This window comes from Leptodactylus fuscus, chromosome 8 (assembly GCF_031893055.1).
Source record: "Leptodactylus fuscus isolate aLepFus1 chromosome 8, aLepFus1.hap2, whole genome shotgun sequence".
Taxonomy (NCBI): Eukaryota; Metazoa; Chordata; class Amphibia; order Anura; family Leptodactylidae; genus Leptodactylus; species Leptodactylus fuscus.
Window position 1 is genome coordinate 53,723,570 of NC_134272.1, and position 19,986 is coordinate 53,743,555.

General features: G+C 45.0%; 2 protein-coding genes across 2 annotated transcripts in view; one reads left to right on the forward strand and one right to left on the reverse strand.

The window, feature by feature from the left end:
- Window positions 1-19,986, forward strand: part of LITAF (lipopolysaccharide induced TNF factor) — a 329,531-nt gene that overhangs the window by 159,944 nt on the left and 149,601 nt on the right. The window lies entirely within an intron of this gene.
- SNN (stannin) lies at window positions 207-15,471 on the reverse strand. The gene is made up of 2 exons (XM_075285699.1): window positions 15,372-15,471; window positions 207-4,156 (listed from the first exon to the last, which is right to left on the reverse strand). Exon 2 carries the CDS (start codon window positions 4,087-4,089, stop codon window positions 3,826-3,828), a length of 264 nt encoding a protein of 87 aa, XP_075141800.1. The 5' UTR covers window positions 4,090-4,156; window positions 15,372-15,471; the 3' UTR covers window positions 207-3,825.

Consider the following 19,986-nt stretch of genomic DNA (forward strand, 5'->3'; position numbering starts at 1 on the left):
TAATCCCTGTGAAGGACCGCCCACAGGACTCTTAAACCAAGCAGCTACATAACTGAATAAAATACATGTTACATTACTAACCAAACTATATATCACATTGCTCAATATCATACTGCCTACAGCCTGGACTACATCCATTGTGATGGGTTCCTGTATTGTTCATAGACAAAGCGCACAATCTTCCATTATAAAGAGATGGACCAGTCTTACGTTGTTTCCATGTAAAGTTTATTGTTTATGGCTTTTTTGCACAGTCTTTATATGGCACATTTATAACCAGGTCTAAGTACTACAGAGATGTGTAATGTCGCAGGTTGTATGAGAGAAGGTTATCGTAGCCATACAGTCTGTTGCCAGGTCTCGAACAATGTACTGGAGTTCCCTTGAAAATAAACTTGATTTTTACACACTTTTGTAGTGTCCTTGTGTACAAGACCAATGCTAATATGGCTGCTACTACCACAAAGATTGTTTATACCGCTGTCATTTCTTTGGAGTTCCCCTGTTGTGGGAGAAGGTATTTCTTGAGAATTTTTATTTCTTTTTCACCTTTAACCCTGTTCCCAACATTCAGCCCCTCATCGATCAGGTTTTTATCCTCAGTTCTATGGATAGAGAGGATAAATATGCTTCATGGCACAGCCCCTTTAAATGTAATATTTATAGGCTAAAAAAAATTAGCTTTTATAGGATCATTCAAGGTAACACATCAATTTAGGGGATTTCACATTAATGGGGTTTTCTGGTACTTAGAAAGACATAACTAATCCTTACACTAGGTTATTAATATTGGATCACTGTGGGGGAGGGGGGGTCAGACACTACACCAGCAGTATATAGAGCTGAAGTAAACAGCCATACACATTGTAATGGCCGGGCTGGGTTACTGTAGGTCAGATTCCATTCTCTTGCTTTCAGCTTTGCACGCAGTGATAGTTCCTGCACCCATAACTACTGGTATCAGTAGATTGGTGGGGGGTGCCAGGTGCTGGACCCTCACTAGATAACCTATACTTAGGATAAAGTCTAAATCCTGGAATACCCCTTTCATCTAACATCAGGTTTCTCTGACTCCTCCATAAGTACGTGTTCTGGCAGTCCATGCACCTAGAATGAAGTCTGCGTCGGCTCGCAGCAGGCATGCATTTCACTCAGCAGTTACGCTCGGCCATTGTAAATGAAGAGTCTCTTGTGACAAGGGCAGATTTATTTTTTTTATATGCCAGTCTTTTGGCATAAGGGATGATAAATCTCCCACAAATGTTTTTTTTTTTTTTTTAGACCATCTTGATAATGCTGCCCATTTATGTGAAGCCCCTGTCACAGACTTGCTATAAGTCAGAAGGGCAGCCCAACATAAGCTGGCAAAGACGCAGGTAACATTCAGATGTGAGAAGGTTTACATACCATAACCGGCCATGAGACCGTCACACACCAGGCATCCTCGCAACGTGCAGGGTAAGTGACGCTTTATTACTCTGAGGGGACACATTAGTTCAGAGTATTTCATTTTAGAGACATAACTACGGTATTCATTGATCCAGCACCACATCAGCCTGTAACCCTGATACTGTAGCTCAGACATTTACTAGCATGGAACAGATCTGCAATACCGGATACAGCCATCTAACAAAAGAGGTGCTGTAGGGAGGCAGAGCCGGAACATTGTGGTCATTTTTCTTTTTGTGAAAATCCACTGGAGGAGATTTACTAGGCTATGTACCAGAATAGGAGCTTAAACTGAGCACATATATGCTGTGCACCACATTATTGGGGGAAGATTGATCAGGACCAGTATTTTGTACACCAGTCTTTATATCCCCCTGCAATGCCAGAGGACATGCGTAATTCATAACTCGAGGCCAGGTCATAGCTGGAACAGATATCAGTCATTTGTATGCCAGAAAAATGGTGTATGGGAACAAATTCTCCCTGTTCCATGACTTTTAGACATTTTGCATGCCTTATTCATCATTGGGGTCATAAGCAGTGTGTGCCAAAAAATGCCACAAGATTTGGTGCAGAGTAGGTTAATAAATATGGGTTGTAAACTTAGACAGAAGTGTCTCATTCATCTAGCATGAGCCACGGTGAAATTTTGCACAATTTTAGACTAGTTCGGCTAAGTTTACAGAGGATTAATAAATCTGTCCACTGTGTGAGGGCGGCATAAAGTGGGGAAAGAACCCCTAAATTCTGCAGTCACTATCAGAAGCTGCACTAGCCAAGGCTGTATTCCTCAATCTCCGTAACCTGTAATAAGCCCAGCTACCCACAATGGAGCAGATACACTAATACTGTCTAAAGGTAAACCACATCCACTCTCCACAAACCCGCACCCCTGTCCCATACATGATGCAAGAGCGTCTAAAAACTTAATATCCCTTGCACCACAATTAAGACTGGTGCAATATCTTTCATAAATCCCCCCAATGAATATGAGCTGAGTGATAATACTTAAAAGGGTTATTCTCATGCAGTCAGCCCCTGTCCATACCATATGCCTCGCCTTCCCTATTTAGTGTTGGGAGTTAAGAAAATGAGCTTGCACATCCAGGGAAGAGGCACCCAATAAAAGGGAATATCTTGCCACCCGACAGTCAGGAGAACTCCAACCCTGCTGGTTGTCTGTGCGGCTATTGCATTCTTGATGTCGCACAGCCAAACGTCATCGTGTTACACTATTCTCAACCTCTGGCCGGGACCCAATTATATTTTAACAGAAAATATAAAACAGCACAATTCTTGGCACCTTGAAATAATCTGATGTGATACGCCAACCATACCAACAGCTCTCAGAAACAGATGGAAGGCCGTAGAAACTTATTCTGGTATTAGCAAGATAATGCAACAAGATTCCTCGATGCATCCGCCATTCATTCCCAGTAGGGCAGTCATATAATGGGATGAATGCACAGAAGAAACCATTTACCAGGAGCTTGTGCCATTGGCCGAGTGACGGGACTGTGTCTAATGGATGTGTGCCTGGCGTACTAGCAATATGTGTAACTATAGTCCATCAAGGTGGTCATCTGGTACCAAAAGAACCAAATTCACTCCAACTGTAGACTCTTGTTATCACTGGAAAAGAGAGGGTTAAATGCAAGACCTTCTGCAGCATTCAGCACCGCTCTCAGCTTGCACTACATACTAAGAGATGACACGTATAGGTAAAAACATCTTGTACGTTATTCATGAGTACAATAATTTATGACAATGAAGACAACAAACATACAAATGTAGGAACCACCATGAAAATCTAAAATGCTCATCTCATTCATATAAAAAAATAAAATCTTGAACTGCTCGCATGCCGTATCCTCTCCGGGAGCCTCCTGGCACACTTTTTCTAAGGCATTTTCCAATCACAGGCTCCTCCTGGAGAACTAATGGAACTGGCAGGGTCACTGCAGTTCTAAAGCTAATTCAATAGATCCAACACACCATGGTGTACCCCCCTTTTCCCTTACTAAAGGATAGGGGGTTGTAGTGTCATGAACCACAAGGAAATTCCAAGATCGCTATGGAAGGAACCATTAGCGGGGTTAGACATTAAAAAACAAAACGCAGGTTATGTACGCTGGGTGTGGGGAAGGGACGTTCACATTCCAGTGGCATTGTCCATAGAAGCGGGATGAAGCACATTCAAGTAACACGGTATGAAAATCAAGGATTGTAGGAAAGAGTCCTGCGCGCATGCAGTGTTGTCAGCTAGAGACAGGCTGCTGGGGAGGAGATACACCTTCCAAACAGGACACGGGTCTGTTATTTTCACAGTATTAGTTCTGCTTTCTTCACACATGTTGGCTGGAGGGATGTGGAGACCTAACTATGTGTCTCCATGCCATTCTGTGCCAGCTTGGTTTTCTTCTCCACCCGAGGTGCTTTGGCAGAATACTGAACCAAGAGAAAAGGCTCTTTGGTCTCTCCTTCTCCCACAATGCTCTCCTCATCCTCCGACTGGCTGAGCTTCTGCAAACGAAGGTAACACCAGCAACCCAGAATTAAGGCACCAAGGGCTGCTATGGCAATGAGGATAACAATGACTGTGACCACGCCAGTGGTGGGGTTATGGTCCATTATAGACATGGCTGGGGTTGGGTGGAGTAGATCCTAGTCTTCAGCCTTTGATCCGATAAGATATTGAAAGGCAAGTCTGTCAATGGCAAAAGGTAAAAATACATTAATAATGGTGCAAAGATCTAAGATCCAACTTATAATATTGTGGCTATATCATGGAAGTATTCAATCAGTCGTGATTAAAGGAGTTTCCCAGGCTTTTTTTGATTGATAAGTAACCAATATATGATTGGTGGTGGAGGAGCGGGTGGGAGACATTCTGCTGCCGGCCTTGGTACTATGCCATGTACAAAACCAAAACCAAGGCTCTGTATGGGGAAACTGAGATGCAGTAACATTGCACATCCAATGTACAAAGTACAGTCCTCAGTTTCTTGCTCTGTACACTGTATAGTACCAGATTAGACAGCAATCTGGAGGAGTTTATTGGTGCAGGAGTTGGTGTGAGCCCTCCACTATCATTCCGAATGATCTCATGACTCCTTCCTAAATCAAGCTTATACTAGGTTATAACACCTGTGTTCGAGTTCTGTTCTGTGGGTCTGCTTGGGGACCCTAAAAACAGAAAACCAATCAGCTTAAAAAACGGTTACCCGTAGATGCCAGACTATAATGGGGTCCACAAGGTTTCTACCCGGTAAGAAAAGTCCTGCTTGCAGGACTTCTCTCTGGATTTTGCAAGTGCCTACAATGAATCTAGAATTCTCAGCAGCCTCCATACTACACACAGCTTTTTCTTGGACAAACTGGTGACAACCACAATGATGGCCATTCCAGCTCCCAAATGAGATTGGTCCTAGTTCCTAGATAAGAAACATACTGCGATAACAGGTGAAACATGTCCCAGTCCCATGCAGACTACCCCTGTCACTAAGGCTTATTACGCCAAGGGTCTCAACGAATTTATGTACACCACAATCCGCAGGATTTTTCTGATGGCGAATCTGCTTTTGGTCTTCTAATCCATTTTTCTATTAAGCTATTCAGCTCAGTGTTGGAATGACAGAACTGATCAGCAGAGTCAGAGGTCAGTGTATTCACAGGCGTGAAAAAAACCGACAGCCAGACACAGCATTACACCGCATCCGCTCACAGCTATGAAGAACGCCATCTCATTCCTAAGACGACACATACAGATTTATGGTTATTGCTTCCTCTCCAAGTGCTGATACTGAGGCTAAGGCTGGTCTTACACGACCGTAGTTTAAGACCGCAAATGGTCCGCAATTGAGAGTTTTCAATTGCGGACACATACTCAATGCGGCCTCTTACACCACTGGATATTTTATCCGTGGTGTGCCGGGCCGCAACCGAAGTCAGCACTTTTTAGAACATGTCCGTAATGGCCGCAATTCACGGCACTGCACGGACTCGCCCATAGAACTCTATGGGCGAGTGTGGCAGTTTACGGGCATCTCCGGAGTCTATGTTGATGATCAGCAACATGCGGACCGTAAAAGCATTACGGTCGTGTAAGACCAGCCTTAGAGAAAAGACCAGATTTTTAGCTATAAATTTGTCCCTGCAGAAGTCTGTTACTACCAACAACCGAAATCTCACAATACAATATACAGAAATATAATGACCTCAGCAGGAAGAATCATATTTGAATAGACAAATCTGAAATTTTAGAAAGGACTGGTGATTTAGTATATACTGTATACATTTAGCGTAACGTTCACAAATTTTACAGGGAGCATAACCATACTGTAATGCCATCTATATTGAGGTCAGTTGTGGCTTGCTGTGTTTTGGCATGAGGATTCTGCATTGTAGAAATATATTAGACTGTATTATGGCATTACACATACATCTACTAAAATACACTGCTAGGATCCAAGCGATACAGATCCCAGATACACCTACAGCTGTATTCACACTTCTGCTTGCTTCAAGCATTGCATATAATTTAGGATTAGTACAGTAAGGCTAGGTTCACACTACAGATATGCAATGTCCATTACTTTCATCTGTCACAGGAAGTTACTCTACTACAGTTGATGTCCGTTGCTCTTATCCTATGCCAAATAACAAAAATGGACATTAACATCAGTGTGAATATAGCCTTAAGCAGTAAAATGCTTTATGAAGTATTCTATATTAATCAAAAAGTAAAATGAGGATATGAGTGGAAAATAGACTTTAGGTGAAGCAGATAATGCAATGTGCAGGGTGGTCTGTATGCCGACACATGGAAGGATGTGGTACGAGGACAGCACCACTTATTGGCCCATTTCTAATACAAGATCGTTGAATAAGAGTGAGTTCTGTCTTGTTTTGACGCTGCCCTTTATCTACATTCCAGTAAGGAGTTGGCTAATAAGTGCGGCCTTGATTCCGATAACAAGGAAACCAAAGGCCGATCGCTGTACGAATAAAAAGCCTGGCGGCTCCTGAAGTAATTCATTATACGCCTAGTAAGCCAAGGTTTCAGATGTCTTCAGAGTCAATATTCTACACCTCTTATTTCCACTCTCACTCAAGAAAATCAATGAATCCAGAAGTGATCAGTAATTTACCACAACCCTTGGGAAGCGTATAGCATATACACTAGTATTAACATACCAACAATCGCAGGAATAGAATAGTATTCTACACACTTGTGACTCGGTTACGACTACATCCAGCATGTCAATGTCTATGTCCATGCCTTGCCCCAAACACACAAACCATAGACAACGGGTTTTATGAAACTAAAAGGACTAATGCCTCCTCCAGAAACAGCACCACTATGGACCAGGGCCGGTATTGCAGCACAGCACCATTCTGAAACTAAAGCTACATAGTTGTAGGCCGGCAGGATATGCCATGACTTATTGGAGTCTGACATAACCCCCACGATCCGGAGAATAAAGAGGACCCAGCTTGTGTGATTTCCCTTTATAGCGACATTTGGCCACCCCATTGTGTGGTGAACTCCAGCTGGCCCTATGTAGGGGACCCGACATTAAATCAGTACTGCAGCCCCTTCATTTCCATGATTGATGGGGTCCTAGAGGTCAAATCACCAAAGGGATGGCATATCCTAGCATATTACTGACCTACAAGGGAATTTCTACAAGAAGCGAAGCTGCCATGTACTGTGCACCAGTCTAGATCCTGCTCCATTACTGCAGTTTTAAGGGACATCTATTATTTTTCTATGGCTGCAGCATACACAATGGTCTGCCGATGTTGCGCAGCTTATGTTCAAAACACAAATTTGTAACCAGTGGAAAATTCCATTGTGAGCTGGAGGACGGGACTCTTGGCCGCTTAGTCGCCTCCCTCTCCAGTGACAAACATCTCCCTGCTAGACGCTGCAGAACTGAAGCCGAGCTTATAAATCCTGGGGACACAATGAATGTGCACAGACTAAAGCAATACAACTGCATGCCAACGATGTGCTACAATCCTTAGCAAGGAAATGTGAACTACCTATTCTACACAATGTAACACCACGTCTATGTACCACCATAGACATGAACATTTTCATTTCCACAAACCATGGTCATTTTCTGTGACATTACTGCTACTGGGATTCAAGTGACTTTCGATACCTTGCTAGGAAAAAAAACAAAGCAAAAAAACAAAACAAAACACACACTACAAGGCCAGTAAACTGCTTTAGCCATCCATACCTAGTCCAAAAGCTTCCGGTCAGTTTGATGCACAGAATAGGGCCTCATTCATACATCCATATTGTGCTCAGTATTTTACATCAGTCACTATAAGCCAAAATCAGGAATGGTCCCAAGACACAAGATGCGGAAATATAAATTAAAAAAAAAATAAAAAAAAAATTACAAAATGTTAAATATTGTATGTTTTGATTGGTTGCCAATGGATACCACCATAGATGCAGAAACTTTCTATGGTTTGGCACTTCTCAGAAACCCAGCCATGAATTCCTTATTGTGGACAGGACATCGGGCAGGGACACCACATGTATGAGAAGATAAAACAGACAATGAGGAAATCACAGCTGGCTTTCTAAGAAGTCCCAGATCACAGAAAGTTTCTGCATTCATGGTCGTACCTATAGGCAAGCAATCAAGACAAAAGACTTTCTAAGGGTAAGTTCACACAGGGTTTTTTGGTCAGGATTTTGAGGTCATATCCGCCTCAAAATCCTGACCGAAAAGACAGCTCCCATTGAAATCCGGTCAGTTCTTTTTTCCGGGAGCTGTTTGCTCCAGCTCTCAGAAAAAGTAGTGACACGCTCATTCCTTGAGGCGGATTCGCCTCGCAACATTTGCCTGAAGACACTCCCTCCTCCTGACTAGGTCCATTCGTTTGGGCCTAATCCAGAGTGGAGTGCGCCGGCATCCAGTCGCAGCTACCCGTATTTCGAACTGGAACCTGAGGCAGCCTCCGCCTCAGGTTCCGCTCCAAAAAACCCTGTGTGAACTTACCCTTAGACCACTAAGGCGGGGTTCACATCTGCGTTGGAGACTATGTCAGAGAAATTGCTGAAGATTGGCACAAAGGACTTTTCTCTGCCACTTTCAGTTTAAAAATGGCAGACACCTGATTGACACCACTATGGTCAATGGGGTCTGCTAGTGTCAGAGTAACCGTTGTTTTAGTGGTTTGGCTCTCCGTCATTCGGACCAAACGTGAGAATGCATCATGCTACTGTGAACCTAGTGTAAAATGGTTAGAGAAAATCTTTAAACGCTGCAAAATTTGTAATGACATATTTGCAAAAAGGTTTTCTATAAATTTAAATATTGTTATAGTCATGGAAAAAAAAATCTTTAATCCCTCCTAACATGTTTATTTCATGCAGAGAAGACCTTATTCCACCAGGAATCATTCACACCTACAAGAACTGAAGCTGGATAATTTTCAGGTGCTTTTATTTTACAAGTCTGTGCCTGTCGTGCGTCATGTGCTGCCTCTTTCTCTGGTCTCACATCCCCTGGGTCCATCACCTGCCGCTTGTACGAAAAGAAAAATGCAGTATGGAATAAAATCATACTTATCTTCACCTAGCACAATTATAATGTAGTCCCCTAAATAAGGCGGGAGCCTTTTACTGGGCACATGTGACACCCAGATGGATTACACCAGGATGTGCACACAAATCCGGAACAAGCTGAAAGTCGGCCAAAAAGCTGCACTCATGGAAAGAAAAAGTGACCGGGAACTTGTTCATGGGATTACCAATATATCAGAAGTACTCAGTATAACTATAACGTGTCTCCGGCGGTGTCAGAGCATTTAGGACTTCTAGCCCCTTGATGTAGGCGTAAACAGCCTATCTAGGGTGCTAAAAAGGTGGGCATACACATTAGATAACCATAAAATGCATGTTTTCCCAGCATAACTTTAGTTCAGCAATACCATGAAATCCCTGGATGTTACAATATACAGTTCATCCATAAATTACTATGCCAGACGTAAGTGACTTATGGAAAAGAATCTTTAACGCCCAAAATTACTCCTTGTTTGCCCCTATACTGATAGCTGACACTTCTTCATTACTAATCAGGCACAGCGGCGTACATTGTATAGTGGTGGTGCTTAGTATTTCAGCTCAAGCCCATTCACCTGAGTCCATGGGAACCAAGGACGTGATGTCACTACCTGAAAAAAGGAAGCAGAGTTCAATATCATAGTCCTGGATAGGGCTATGATCCAGGCTGAAAAGAGATGGAGTTGGTGGAGGTAGTGAGAGCTCCTCTAACAGGTGGAAACTTACAACATGGGTTATCCACGTCAGGACCGGGCCAATTTCTGGTCCAGGACCAGACACGTTTTAGGGCTGTAACGTTTTTCTCATACGTCTCATTCAACTAATTTTTGTGTCTTTTTCAATGACGCATAGGGCTTTATTTTTATGTTTTTATTTTTGAATGTGTTTTAATTGTTTTATATCCTGGAAAATATAAACAAAATAGGAGGGAAAATGTGTCTGGTTTTCACTTTTTTCACTTCTCCTGATAATACTCGTCTATGGACGAGCGCTGTGAGCAGAGGGAGGGGGCGTTCCTCTCGGCTCCACAGCACAGCGCGATTGGCGCCGCGAGGCAGAAGGACGTCTCTGGCTAATGGTCAGAAACGCCCTTCTGACCATAGAAGAGCTACGGTACTGGGCCATAAGCTCTTCACACCGGGCACAGATCGGGAAAGCCGACAGTGCGCTGAATTCAGCGCACTGTCAGCTTTCTGGCAGTATATAACACTGCCTGTGCCCGGATATGGTGAAAGGTCCTCTTTAACACCACAAAGTGCTACTGAAAAGCTTTATAAAATAGTTTGGTACTATTCCGTTATCGGGCCAGCAGCAGCGCATTTCAGCACCAGCTTTCGGGACAGCAGTTCAGTTCAGCAGCGGGAATTACAATGACATCCGAGGACTGCTGGCCCGATGCTTGTGCCCAGTAGCCAGTACATCAATGACCCCCCCTCCATCTCCTCCTCCTTCCAGTGCTGCCCCCCAGCTCTCCTTACATCTACCCCGTACCCTCTCCCCGCCACATGACTAAGCCGATGCTGGCCCGATGATAGAGGCCGTGCTTGTGTGTAGTAGGCAGTACATCGATCGATGCCCTCATCCTCCTCTTCCTTCCAGTGCTGCCCCCCAGCTCTTCTTACATCTGCCCCGTACCCTCTCCCTGTAATAGGCCTCACCGTAAATCTTGAGCAATGAATGCTACTAGATAGCCGCCGGACGCTGCAGAAAGTTTGTCCCTCCGGCTCGCTGTAGCTCACCGTTCCTATAGTCGGCGTGTTTCTTGTCAGGGCCTGGATTGAGCCCCGGTGTCTTTCCTTTCGGTCTCGGTACTAGCGCTGAGGTGAGGCCTAGTCGTGTGGCGGGGAGAGGGTACGGGGAAGATGTAAGGAGAGCTGGGGGGCAGCACTGGCAGGAGGAGAAGGATGGTGGAGGGGGGTCATCGATGTACTGGTTACTGGGCACAAGCATCGGGCCAGCAGTCCTCGGATGTCATTGTAATTCCCGCTGCTGAACTGCTGTCCCGAAAGCTGCTGCTGAACTGCGCTGCTGCTGGCCCGATAACGGAATAGTACCAATAGTTTTTCCTCTATGTTACGGTAATTTTTATTTTGTAAGGTGTCGTTGGAGGGTGGGGCTATAACCTTTAATAGCAACGTTTTATAGGCGTTTTTTTTTTTTTATTATTTTACTTTTTATTTTATTTATTTATTTATTTTTTATTACTTTTCTATTTTGGTACATTTAGCCCCAGTTGCAGGAAGAATACAGCTTCCTGCACAGTAGTATATACATCTTATAGAGCTGTTCTGGGTCCTGTAGGACCTAGCAGCTCTTGCAAGACACTGAGCCCAGCGGCTCGTGACCACCGGGTCAGAGGGCGGCCACATCATGGCGGAGCCCATAGCAGTGTATACAGCACTCGTTGAGCACTGTATACACAGCGATCGAGAAGGCAGGGAAGATAATAAACCTTCCCTGTCTATCTGGAAGTTCCGGCTGAAGTTACAGCCGGCTCTCAGTTTCAGCAGCTGCATGATCTGATGCAGCTGCTGTGTTCTGCTTGGAGTACCGGCACGTCCTGTCAGAACAAGGCAACCATCTTCCGGACGTATATAGTCTATGGACGGTCTGGAAATGGTTAAGGCTAAAATGTCATCTCTGCTTTCATCTGACAAACCTTCTGATAAAATTTCTCATATTTATGTACTATCAGATCACAATAAAGAAACCCCCCCCCCCTCCGGTGGCAGTGATCTCCTGATATTACATTTGTGCTCAGGACACTGCAGCCGATCACTGTTGTCATCAGTTAACACTGATCCGAACACCAACTGCACATGACTGCTGAGGCTAGTCTAACATTTAGTAGTCAGTCATTAGCTTTAGTAGTCACCTGAGCACAAACAGAACATCAGATCATTGTCAATTGAACTTGCTGATTTTGACCAGACCAACCAATCATTTAATATGGAAGGTGGCCTCCAACTCTTCCTCAACAAGCAAGTGCTGGTGGAAATAAGAATGGAGGCCAACTACCCAATACTTTTGTGCTCAGGTCTGGCTATCTTATGTGTACGGCAGCATTAGACAGCACACACTGCTGATAACAGGACAGCATTGCACTTCATTCCCCTTGCATCTGTTTTTCAAGTCCTTTGTTTCCTATTTCCTCCCATAATACACATTAAGGTTATATGACAGCATTACACAAAAGGTGAGGTCATATAATGTGCGGAAATGGAGGAGGAAGCAGAGTATGGATACTAGAATTACAGTACCATAACCTACATAAACAATTAGCAATATACTGTAGGACTTATGTACTGCTCATACAGCTATTGTGCTTGTTTTATGTTACAGTATAACTATAGGAATAAAATCTATCCTGCGATGTGCAGACTAAATGCAGGCAAGCAGTTTTAAGATCCCATAGACAAATATAATAATCGACAAAATTAACCAGAATGAGCGTTTGTTGGGTGAAATTTAACAATGAACAATCGTTTCAGCGGAGTGATGACACACTGCCATTGTCTGCAAGGAAGTCTGCCATGTGCAAAACTTTCAACTGATAGACAAAAGATCCTTCGTTTTCAGAAAGATATTTAGTCAGCAAATGGTCTTTGATGGGACATCACTGAACACGTATGACCAACTGCAATGTCCAACATGGAGTAAAATGTGCAAGACTATCTGTAGAACCATGGCTCACTGGGTAAACCTGCAGAAACTCATGGAAAATAAAAGGGCTGGCCATGAGATTTCTTATTTATGGCATATCCTAAGGTCATAAATCAGTTGGGACTGACAGTTGTCCCACTCACAGATCATCTGTTTGGAGGTGCGGCTGGTCTGTGTATTATACAGTGCATGGAATCAGGAGCAGTTGGCTCCGCGCCCCATCTAATAGTGGGGTATCAGTACTGCAGCTCAGCTGCCTTTGAAGTCAATGACAGATAAGCTGCAGTACCGAGGGCAAACACTAGTGGCATGGCGCCAAAGTCTGTGCATCTACAAATCAGGACTTATTCAGACAAGTGTATTCAACTTCCATGTGCTGTCTGTTTACAATGGGCATCACGAGGATCCATTATAGGCAATAGAGTGTTCACACCTCCATTTTTCCACACAGACAAATCATATGCACATCATCTGATGGATTGTGATCATAGCCAGTAAAGCCCATCTAGTAGTAGCAGTGGTGGCATGAACAACTTCATCGTCCCTACAAAGACATATCCCCTGCTATACAACACGAGACAGAAGACAAGATATGGCAGTCATGAGAATGGAATCTTAATTTGCCTTTACAAACCTTGCCTCTTGGAAATAATACAGCGCCTCTTGGAGGTAGTATGTGGCAGCACGGACTGCCTAATAGCATTATTATGATATAATGCCTCTGTACAGGATGCATATACACAGCACTGCAGAGTTATTCAGCGTTATTGAAGATCTTAGTGACTAAACTTTCCAACAACTTTTGATTTTCTGGTAGTATTTGTGTCATTAACATTGTAATATACTTTAATACAGATTTTAGTAAGTCTTTGACGTGACCCTCCCCTACATACATTTCCCTACATCACACAGTGAGAAGCAGGAGGAGAAGTAAGGAAAAGAATGAGGAAATGCAGAATCTTACAAAAGTAAAGTAAATTTGTATATTACAGAATTTATTAAGGTCATCTTTATAATCACCATAAGCCCCCTTTAATTTAACATAAGCACTAGGTGTTCGTACAACCCCCTTTAAGTGCAAACTATAAAGCTCACTTAGAACAAGGTGCTCTCATAGCCACGCTCTGCATCACTACAAGTCATAGTCAATAGTAAAGACTGAGCAAAAATAAACTCCAACTAACCAGTGTGTACTGGGGACTAGCACATAAACACTGCACTTGGGTTAGGACAAATATTCACTGATCCAGCCTGGTTTTTACACCTAAATATTATATATTTTTGTTCTGTACCGTAACTATTACTCCTTTATGACTGTAAATCTTTCTACTCTTGGAAACATGGCTGCCCGCACAGCTATAGACAGACATCTATATTTGAAGCAATGTAAAGTAATAGCCATAACTATAGGTAACCACGACGGTGTAAATCTAGAACAAAGGCCGGGCTTCAAACTAGAAGCAGATGGAGGTTAGTAGCATGCCTCAGTATCACGTATCCTCAGCTCACATCACTGCCAGCAGAAATGTTTATTTCCCTACAGATTGTAACTAGATCCTGAGGAAATCCCAGATCAGACATTCCTGCTATTAGGAGCAATGTGTCCTCCTCAAGAAATCTGTAATCACATGGAGAAATCTAGAAGGACTATATACTGCACAGTGTGCATGAACGGCAACAGGATATACCTGCAACAGATCACAAATGATGACAGCTGCAACAGCTGAAGCCACTTCAAAGCCCATGTGGCTGCATGTAATGTGATTAAACGTGCCATGAAATGCTGCTCGCTTACAGTGCGCCTGTCACCGAGCACAAAGGGAACGAATTCTGGAGTGAGCAGCCCAATCTACAGCAACTATGGGCATGGCAGAGAGCTGCGGCACCTAATACCTGAATTATTACCATGGTCTACACCGGGAGAGAAATCAAGGAACAACCACTGCTGCAATCCACAAAAACAGGAAATATTCTCAGATAGTTTAACCAGGTGTTATTTTTTATTACATCATTAACATGTAGCATGTCGTGTGCCCCAGTATAGTGATGCTAGTCTGATCTCTATATGCAATATACAATGGAGCATGCTATAGCAATACTATCACATTATATAGGATCTATATACATTATACAATGGAGCATGCTATGGAGACGACATCACATTACATAGGATCTATATACATTATACAATGAGTATGCCATGTTGACACATTAAATATGATCTTTATACATTATACAATGGAGTATGCTATGATGATGACCTCATATTACATATATACAGTACTAGAGCATGCTATGATGATGACCTCATATTACATATATATACAGTACTAGAGCATGCTATGATGATGACCTCATATTACATATATATACAGTACTAGACCTCATATTACATATATACAGTACTAGAGCATGCTATGGTGAGGGATATGTCACCATCTCAGTGCAGCTGTCATGCCACTGTCCTCTAATGTGGCAGGCATGGTGCCCAGGGTTGCCATTGCAACCCACACTGACACACTACTGCCCCATGAGGCAGCACTGAGCAGCATTGCCTCCTATGGAGCTGCTAGACCTAAGAGAGGTTACTGGGTGTCTGTCATGTGCCAGCCCTGAGATGCCACACACGCCTCCTTGCCCCCATGCTGGGTCTGGCAGGTTCTCTCACCTTCTCCGGGCTGCAGCGGGGTTAGCACAGCCGCCCTTCAGCGCTCCCGGCGGGCACGGTTTGGGCTGCAGAGCCGCATCCTCCAGAAACTCACCACAACCCAACCCCGCATTCTGATTAGCATAACGGTGCCCCCTTACTTATATTCTACGCTGACGTCAGCACAAAAAAGCGACCAATCACAGGTGAGCATAGACGACTTGCTTAGCGACAGCTGCGGGGCGGGGGGAATCATAGCAACTGGGGGCGAGCGGAGATCACGTGACGGGGAGCACATGACCCGCGCTGGAGCCGCACAGAGGAATTCTAAAGAATCGCAATAAAAGCGCGTTATACACAAAGACGTGTAATGTATATAATATCCGTTATCTCCTCCACATCTGCGGCACTTCAGGTCATTTACTACAACAGCCAATAAGATTATAGAAAAACCTTCTCTATCTAAGCTGCCAGGACTTGTGGAGGAGCCGTACACTAAGGCTATGTTCACACGTGTTGAATTTGCAAATATAGTTTTACTACAAATCTGAAGCTTACACTTGGAAGTAAAAAGAGAACTTTAGCTTGTGGGAGCAAAGCCAAAGAACTGAGCACAAATGCTATAGAACAGTGGTTCTCTACCTTTCTAATGCCATGACCCCGCAATACAGTTCCTCATGTTGCAGTGACCCCATTCAGTTTGGAACACACGTCCATATCGCGTGCGTTCCAGCTGAATATCGCTGCTGCAGACAGTAGCACGGCTTCTCAGTGGCTAAAGCCATCAGAAATTTGTATTTTTAGCATACCTCCCAACCGTTCCGATTTCCGCAGGACATTCACGATTTCGGAGGGAGGTATGGATTTCGGAGGGAGGTAAGGACGCAGATCTGAGTTGAACACATACGCAGCTAAAGCAAGGAGCTGACACAGTTCAGCTCCTTGCTTCGCCGCTGCACGCTGCCTACTGGCTGTGTAGACGCAATGTGATGACGTCACATCGCGTCTACAACTCTGTCAGCGAGAGAGAGAGGCGCGCAGAGATCGGCGAGGGAGCGAAGGAGAAGATAAGTGTAATGTGTACACTGAGGTGGAACGTGAAACTGGGGGCAGATGAAGGAGAGGACGGCATGACACGGGGGGCAGAGATGTGGGGACATGAATCTGGGGGCAGAGATGGGGGGACATGAATCTGGGGCAGAGATGGAGGGGACATGAAACTGGGGGCAGAGATGGAGGGGACATGAAACTGGGGGCAGAGATGGAGGGGACATGAAACTGGGGGCAGAGATGGAGGGGGGACATGTATCTGGGGGCAGAGATGTGGGGACATGAATCTGGGGGCAGAGATGGGGGGACATGAATCTGGGGGCAGAGATGGGGGGACATGAATCTGGGGGCAGAGATGGAGGGGACATGAAACTGGGGGCAGAGATGGAGGGGACATGAAACTGGGGGCAGAGATGGAGGGGACATGAAACTGGGGGCAGAGATGGAGGGGACATGAAACTGGGGGCAGAGATGGAGGGGACATGAAACTGGGGGCAGAGATGGAGGGGGGACATGTATCTGGGGGCAGAGATGTGGGGACATGAATCTGGGGGCAGAGATGGGGGGACATGAATCTGGGGGCAGAGATGGGGGGACATGAATCTGGGGGCAGAGATGGAGGGGACATGAAACTGGGGGCAGAGATGGAGGGGACATGAAACTGGGGGCAGAGATGGAGGGGACATGAAACTGGGGGCAGAGATGGAGGGGGGACATGTATCTGGGGGCAGAGATGTGGGGACATGAAACTGGGGGCAGAGATGAAGGGGACATGAAACTGGGGGCAGAGATGGAGGGGGGACATGTATCTGGGGGCAGAGATGTGGGGACATGAAACTGGGGGCAGAGATGGAGGGGACATGAAACTGGGGGCAGAGATGGAGGGGGGACATGTACCCCCCCTTCATCTGCCCAGAGTTTCATGTTCCCCCATCTCTTCCCCCAGTTTCATGTCCCCATCTGTTCCCCAGTTTCATGTTCCCCCATCTCTGCCCCCAGTGTCATGCCGTCCCCCCCTTCATCTTCCCACAGTTTCATGTCCCTCCATCTCTGTCCACAGTGTGAATGATGGTGTGTGAATGAAGTCCCATTCACACACCAATATTCCTGTAATATCAGGATTAGAACGTACGTTAGACGCTAGGGGTTTGATGCATAGAGTTGGACTAAGAGAGCACCTATGTGCGCTCCATTGCAAATAAGGCATGACAACGAGGAAGTGTGTGGAAGCTCAGCTACTCCAGAGAGGGAGATACAGAGCGCTTTAACTGCTGAGAGACGAAAATATTAATTTCTAGTAAGCTATTGAAACTTATCAAACTGGACAACCCTTACACTAATGACTAATGGGCACAAATGATTTTCAGATTTATATATAGATCCTTTTCCACTGGTCACAGCATTATTTGTCACCATAGCTACATCCTCATTATCAGCCAGTTATCAGTGTGTCTCTGATAACATGTGGCAGTAAAAACATAGAACAAGGAAGTTACTTGCATGTGATAAACACATATTTCCATTCCATCTATCTTGATTTACTTCTAGTGGACGCCTGATTCACTGGTTGCCTGGAGTCCACTTACAGTATTGACTGCGCTCAAACAAGATACAGATGACCCTAAACCAGTGATGGCGAACCTATGGCACGCGTGCCAGAGAGGGCACGCAGAGCCCTCCATGCTGGCACGCGTGCGGTCGCCCGGATCGCTCACCAACAGGGAATCCGGTACAGGATTCCCCGTTGATGAGCGATCACTGCCTTCAGTTGTATGTGCAAATGCACATACAGCTGAAAGCTGTCAGGGTAGGCCGCGGATCGCAAGACCGCGGCCTACACTGGCTGCAGAGTTTGACCTCTGCCCCGACGCGGGCGCGATGACGTCATCAGCGCCGCCAGTGACAAGAAGGTGGATGCCGGCGGCTCTTCAGGGGTGAGTATGAGAGTGGCTCACTGTGTATATGATGTTGGGTGGAGCGCTTATAATACTTGGTGGGGTGTATGATACTGGGGGGGAGTGTATAATACTGGGGGGGCTTATAATACTGGGTGGGGTGTATAATACTGGGGGGAGTGTATAATACTGGGGGGAGTGTATAATACTGAGGGGGCTTATAATACTGGGGGGAGTGTATAATACTGGGTGGGGTGTATAATACTGGGGGGAGTGTATAATACTGGGTGGAGTGTATAATACTGAGGGGGCTTATAATACTGGGGGGAGTGTATAATACTGGGGGGGCTTATAATACTGGGGTGGCTTATAATACTGGGGGGTGTACTAAAGAGCATATAATACTGGGGGGGGGCCTATTTATAAGCACACAATACTGTGTGTGGATGCCACTGTGGAGCATATAATCCTGGGGGGGGGGGGACACACCTACTGCGGAACATATAACACTGGGGGGCTACTGTGGTACTGTGGAGAATATAATATTGTGTGGTGGGCCCACTGCAGAGCATATAATACTGTCTGGGGTTCCCTCACTATTTATATCACACAGTATCTGTTTTATAGCAGACGTGATATTAGTACAGGATGTAAGAATATTACACGGTAACTATAAAACAGATCCTGTGCGATGTAAATAGTGAAAATTAATTGTTCAAAGTACCAAATGCCGAGACCTTTACATTTCAGTACAACGTTGTTTGTATTATTGAAAGCTCTGTAAAGCCCCACATGACTGTAATTTTTGGTCAGTAACTGTCCGCAATTGTGGATCCGCATAGTATTAAGTCTATATTGTCGTGTTGGCACTCCGCGAAAATTTTGTGGGTTTTGGGTTGCAGTTTGGGCACTCGGTCTCTAAAAGGTTCGCCATCACTGCCCTAAACCATGGCCTTTTCAAGCGTAATGAGGGTCATATACAAGCTCCAATTTAAAGTGGTCGGTCTGGTAAGAGCCAACTAATAGAAAGACACTGGGAGACTTGTTCTGCTTATCCCCTCTACTAAAATGTGTTGCTAAAAAGTCTGCAGAATTCCTGTGGCCTGTGCAGGGAACTGCTGGTTACCTTTTCAGAAAATATAATAGGGGCAAAGTGCTGGTACATGTACATCATACAGATACACCACTAGCATAGCTCCCACCCGTCCCGCATTTAGCAGAACAGTAGTCACAATTTTAAGCTCCAGTCTCACGGTCCCGCACAGCTTACTGCATGTTCCTGAAGTGTGTTACTTAACAATCTTTCCCCACTCTTATAACAGATAAAAGGCTGTGGTGATCGGGGGAAAGCTTCACTACTGTACAAGGACCTGTGTGACATCACACGGTCACGTGACTAGGTGGGTGTGTCAGTGTCCCGTGCAGTCAAGAGATGGAGAGATGTGTAGTGTAAGGTACTGAGAGGGGAGGGGGTGGATGTGAGATGTAGGGTGGAGAGAGAGAGAGAGTGTGAGTGTGTGTGTGTTGTACTGTGTGTGTGAGAGTGCAGACAGAATGGCAGGAGATCGAGGAAAGGTATCATTATACTGGGGGCAGAGATGGAAGGGGAACATTATACTGGGGCAGAGGTGGAGGGAAGGACATGAAACTGGAGGCAGAGATGGAGGGGGGACATGAAACTGGGGGTAGAT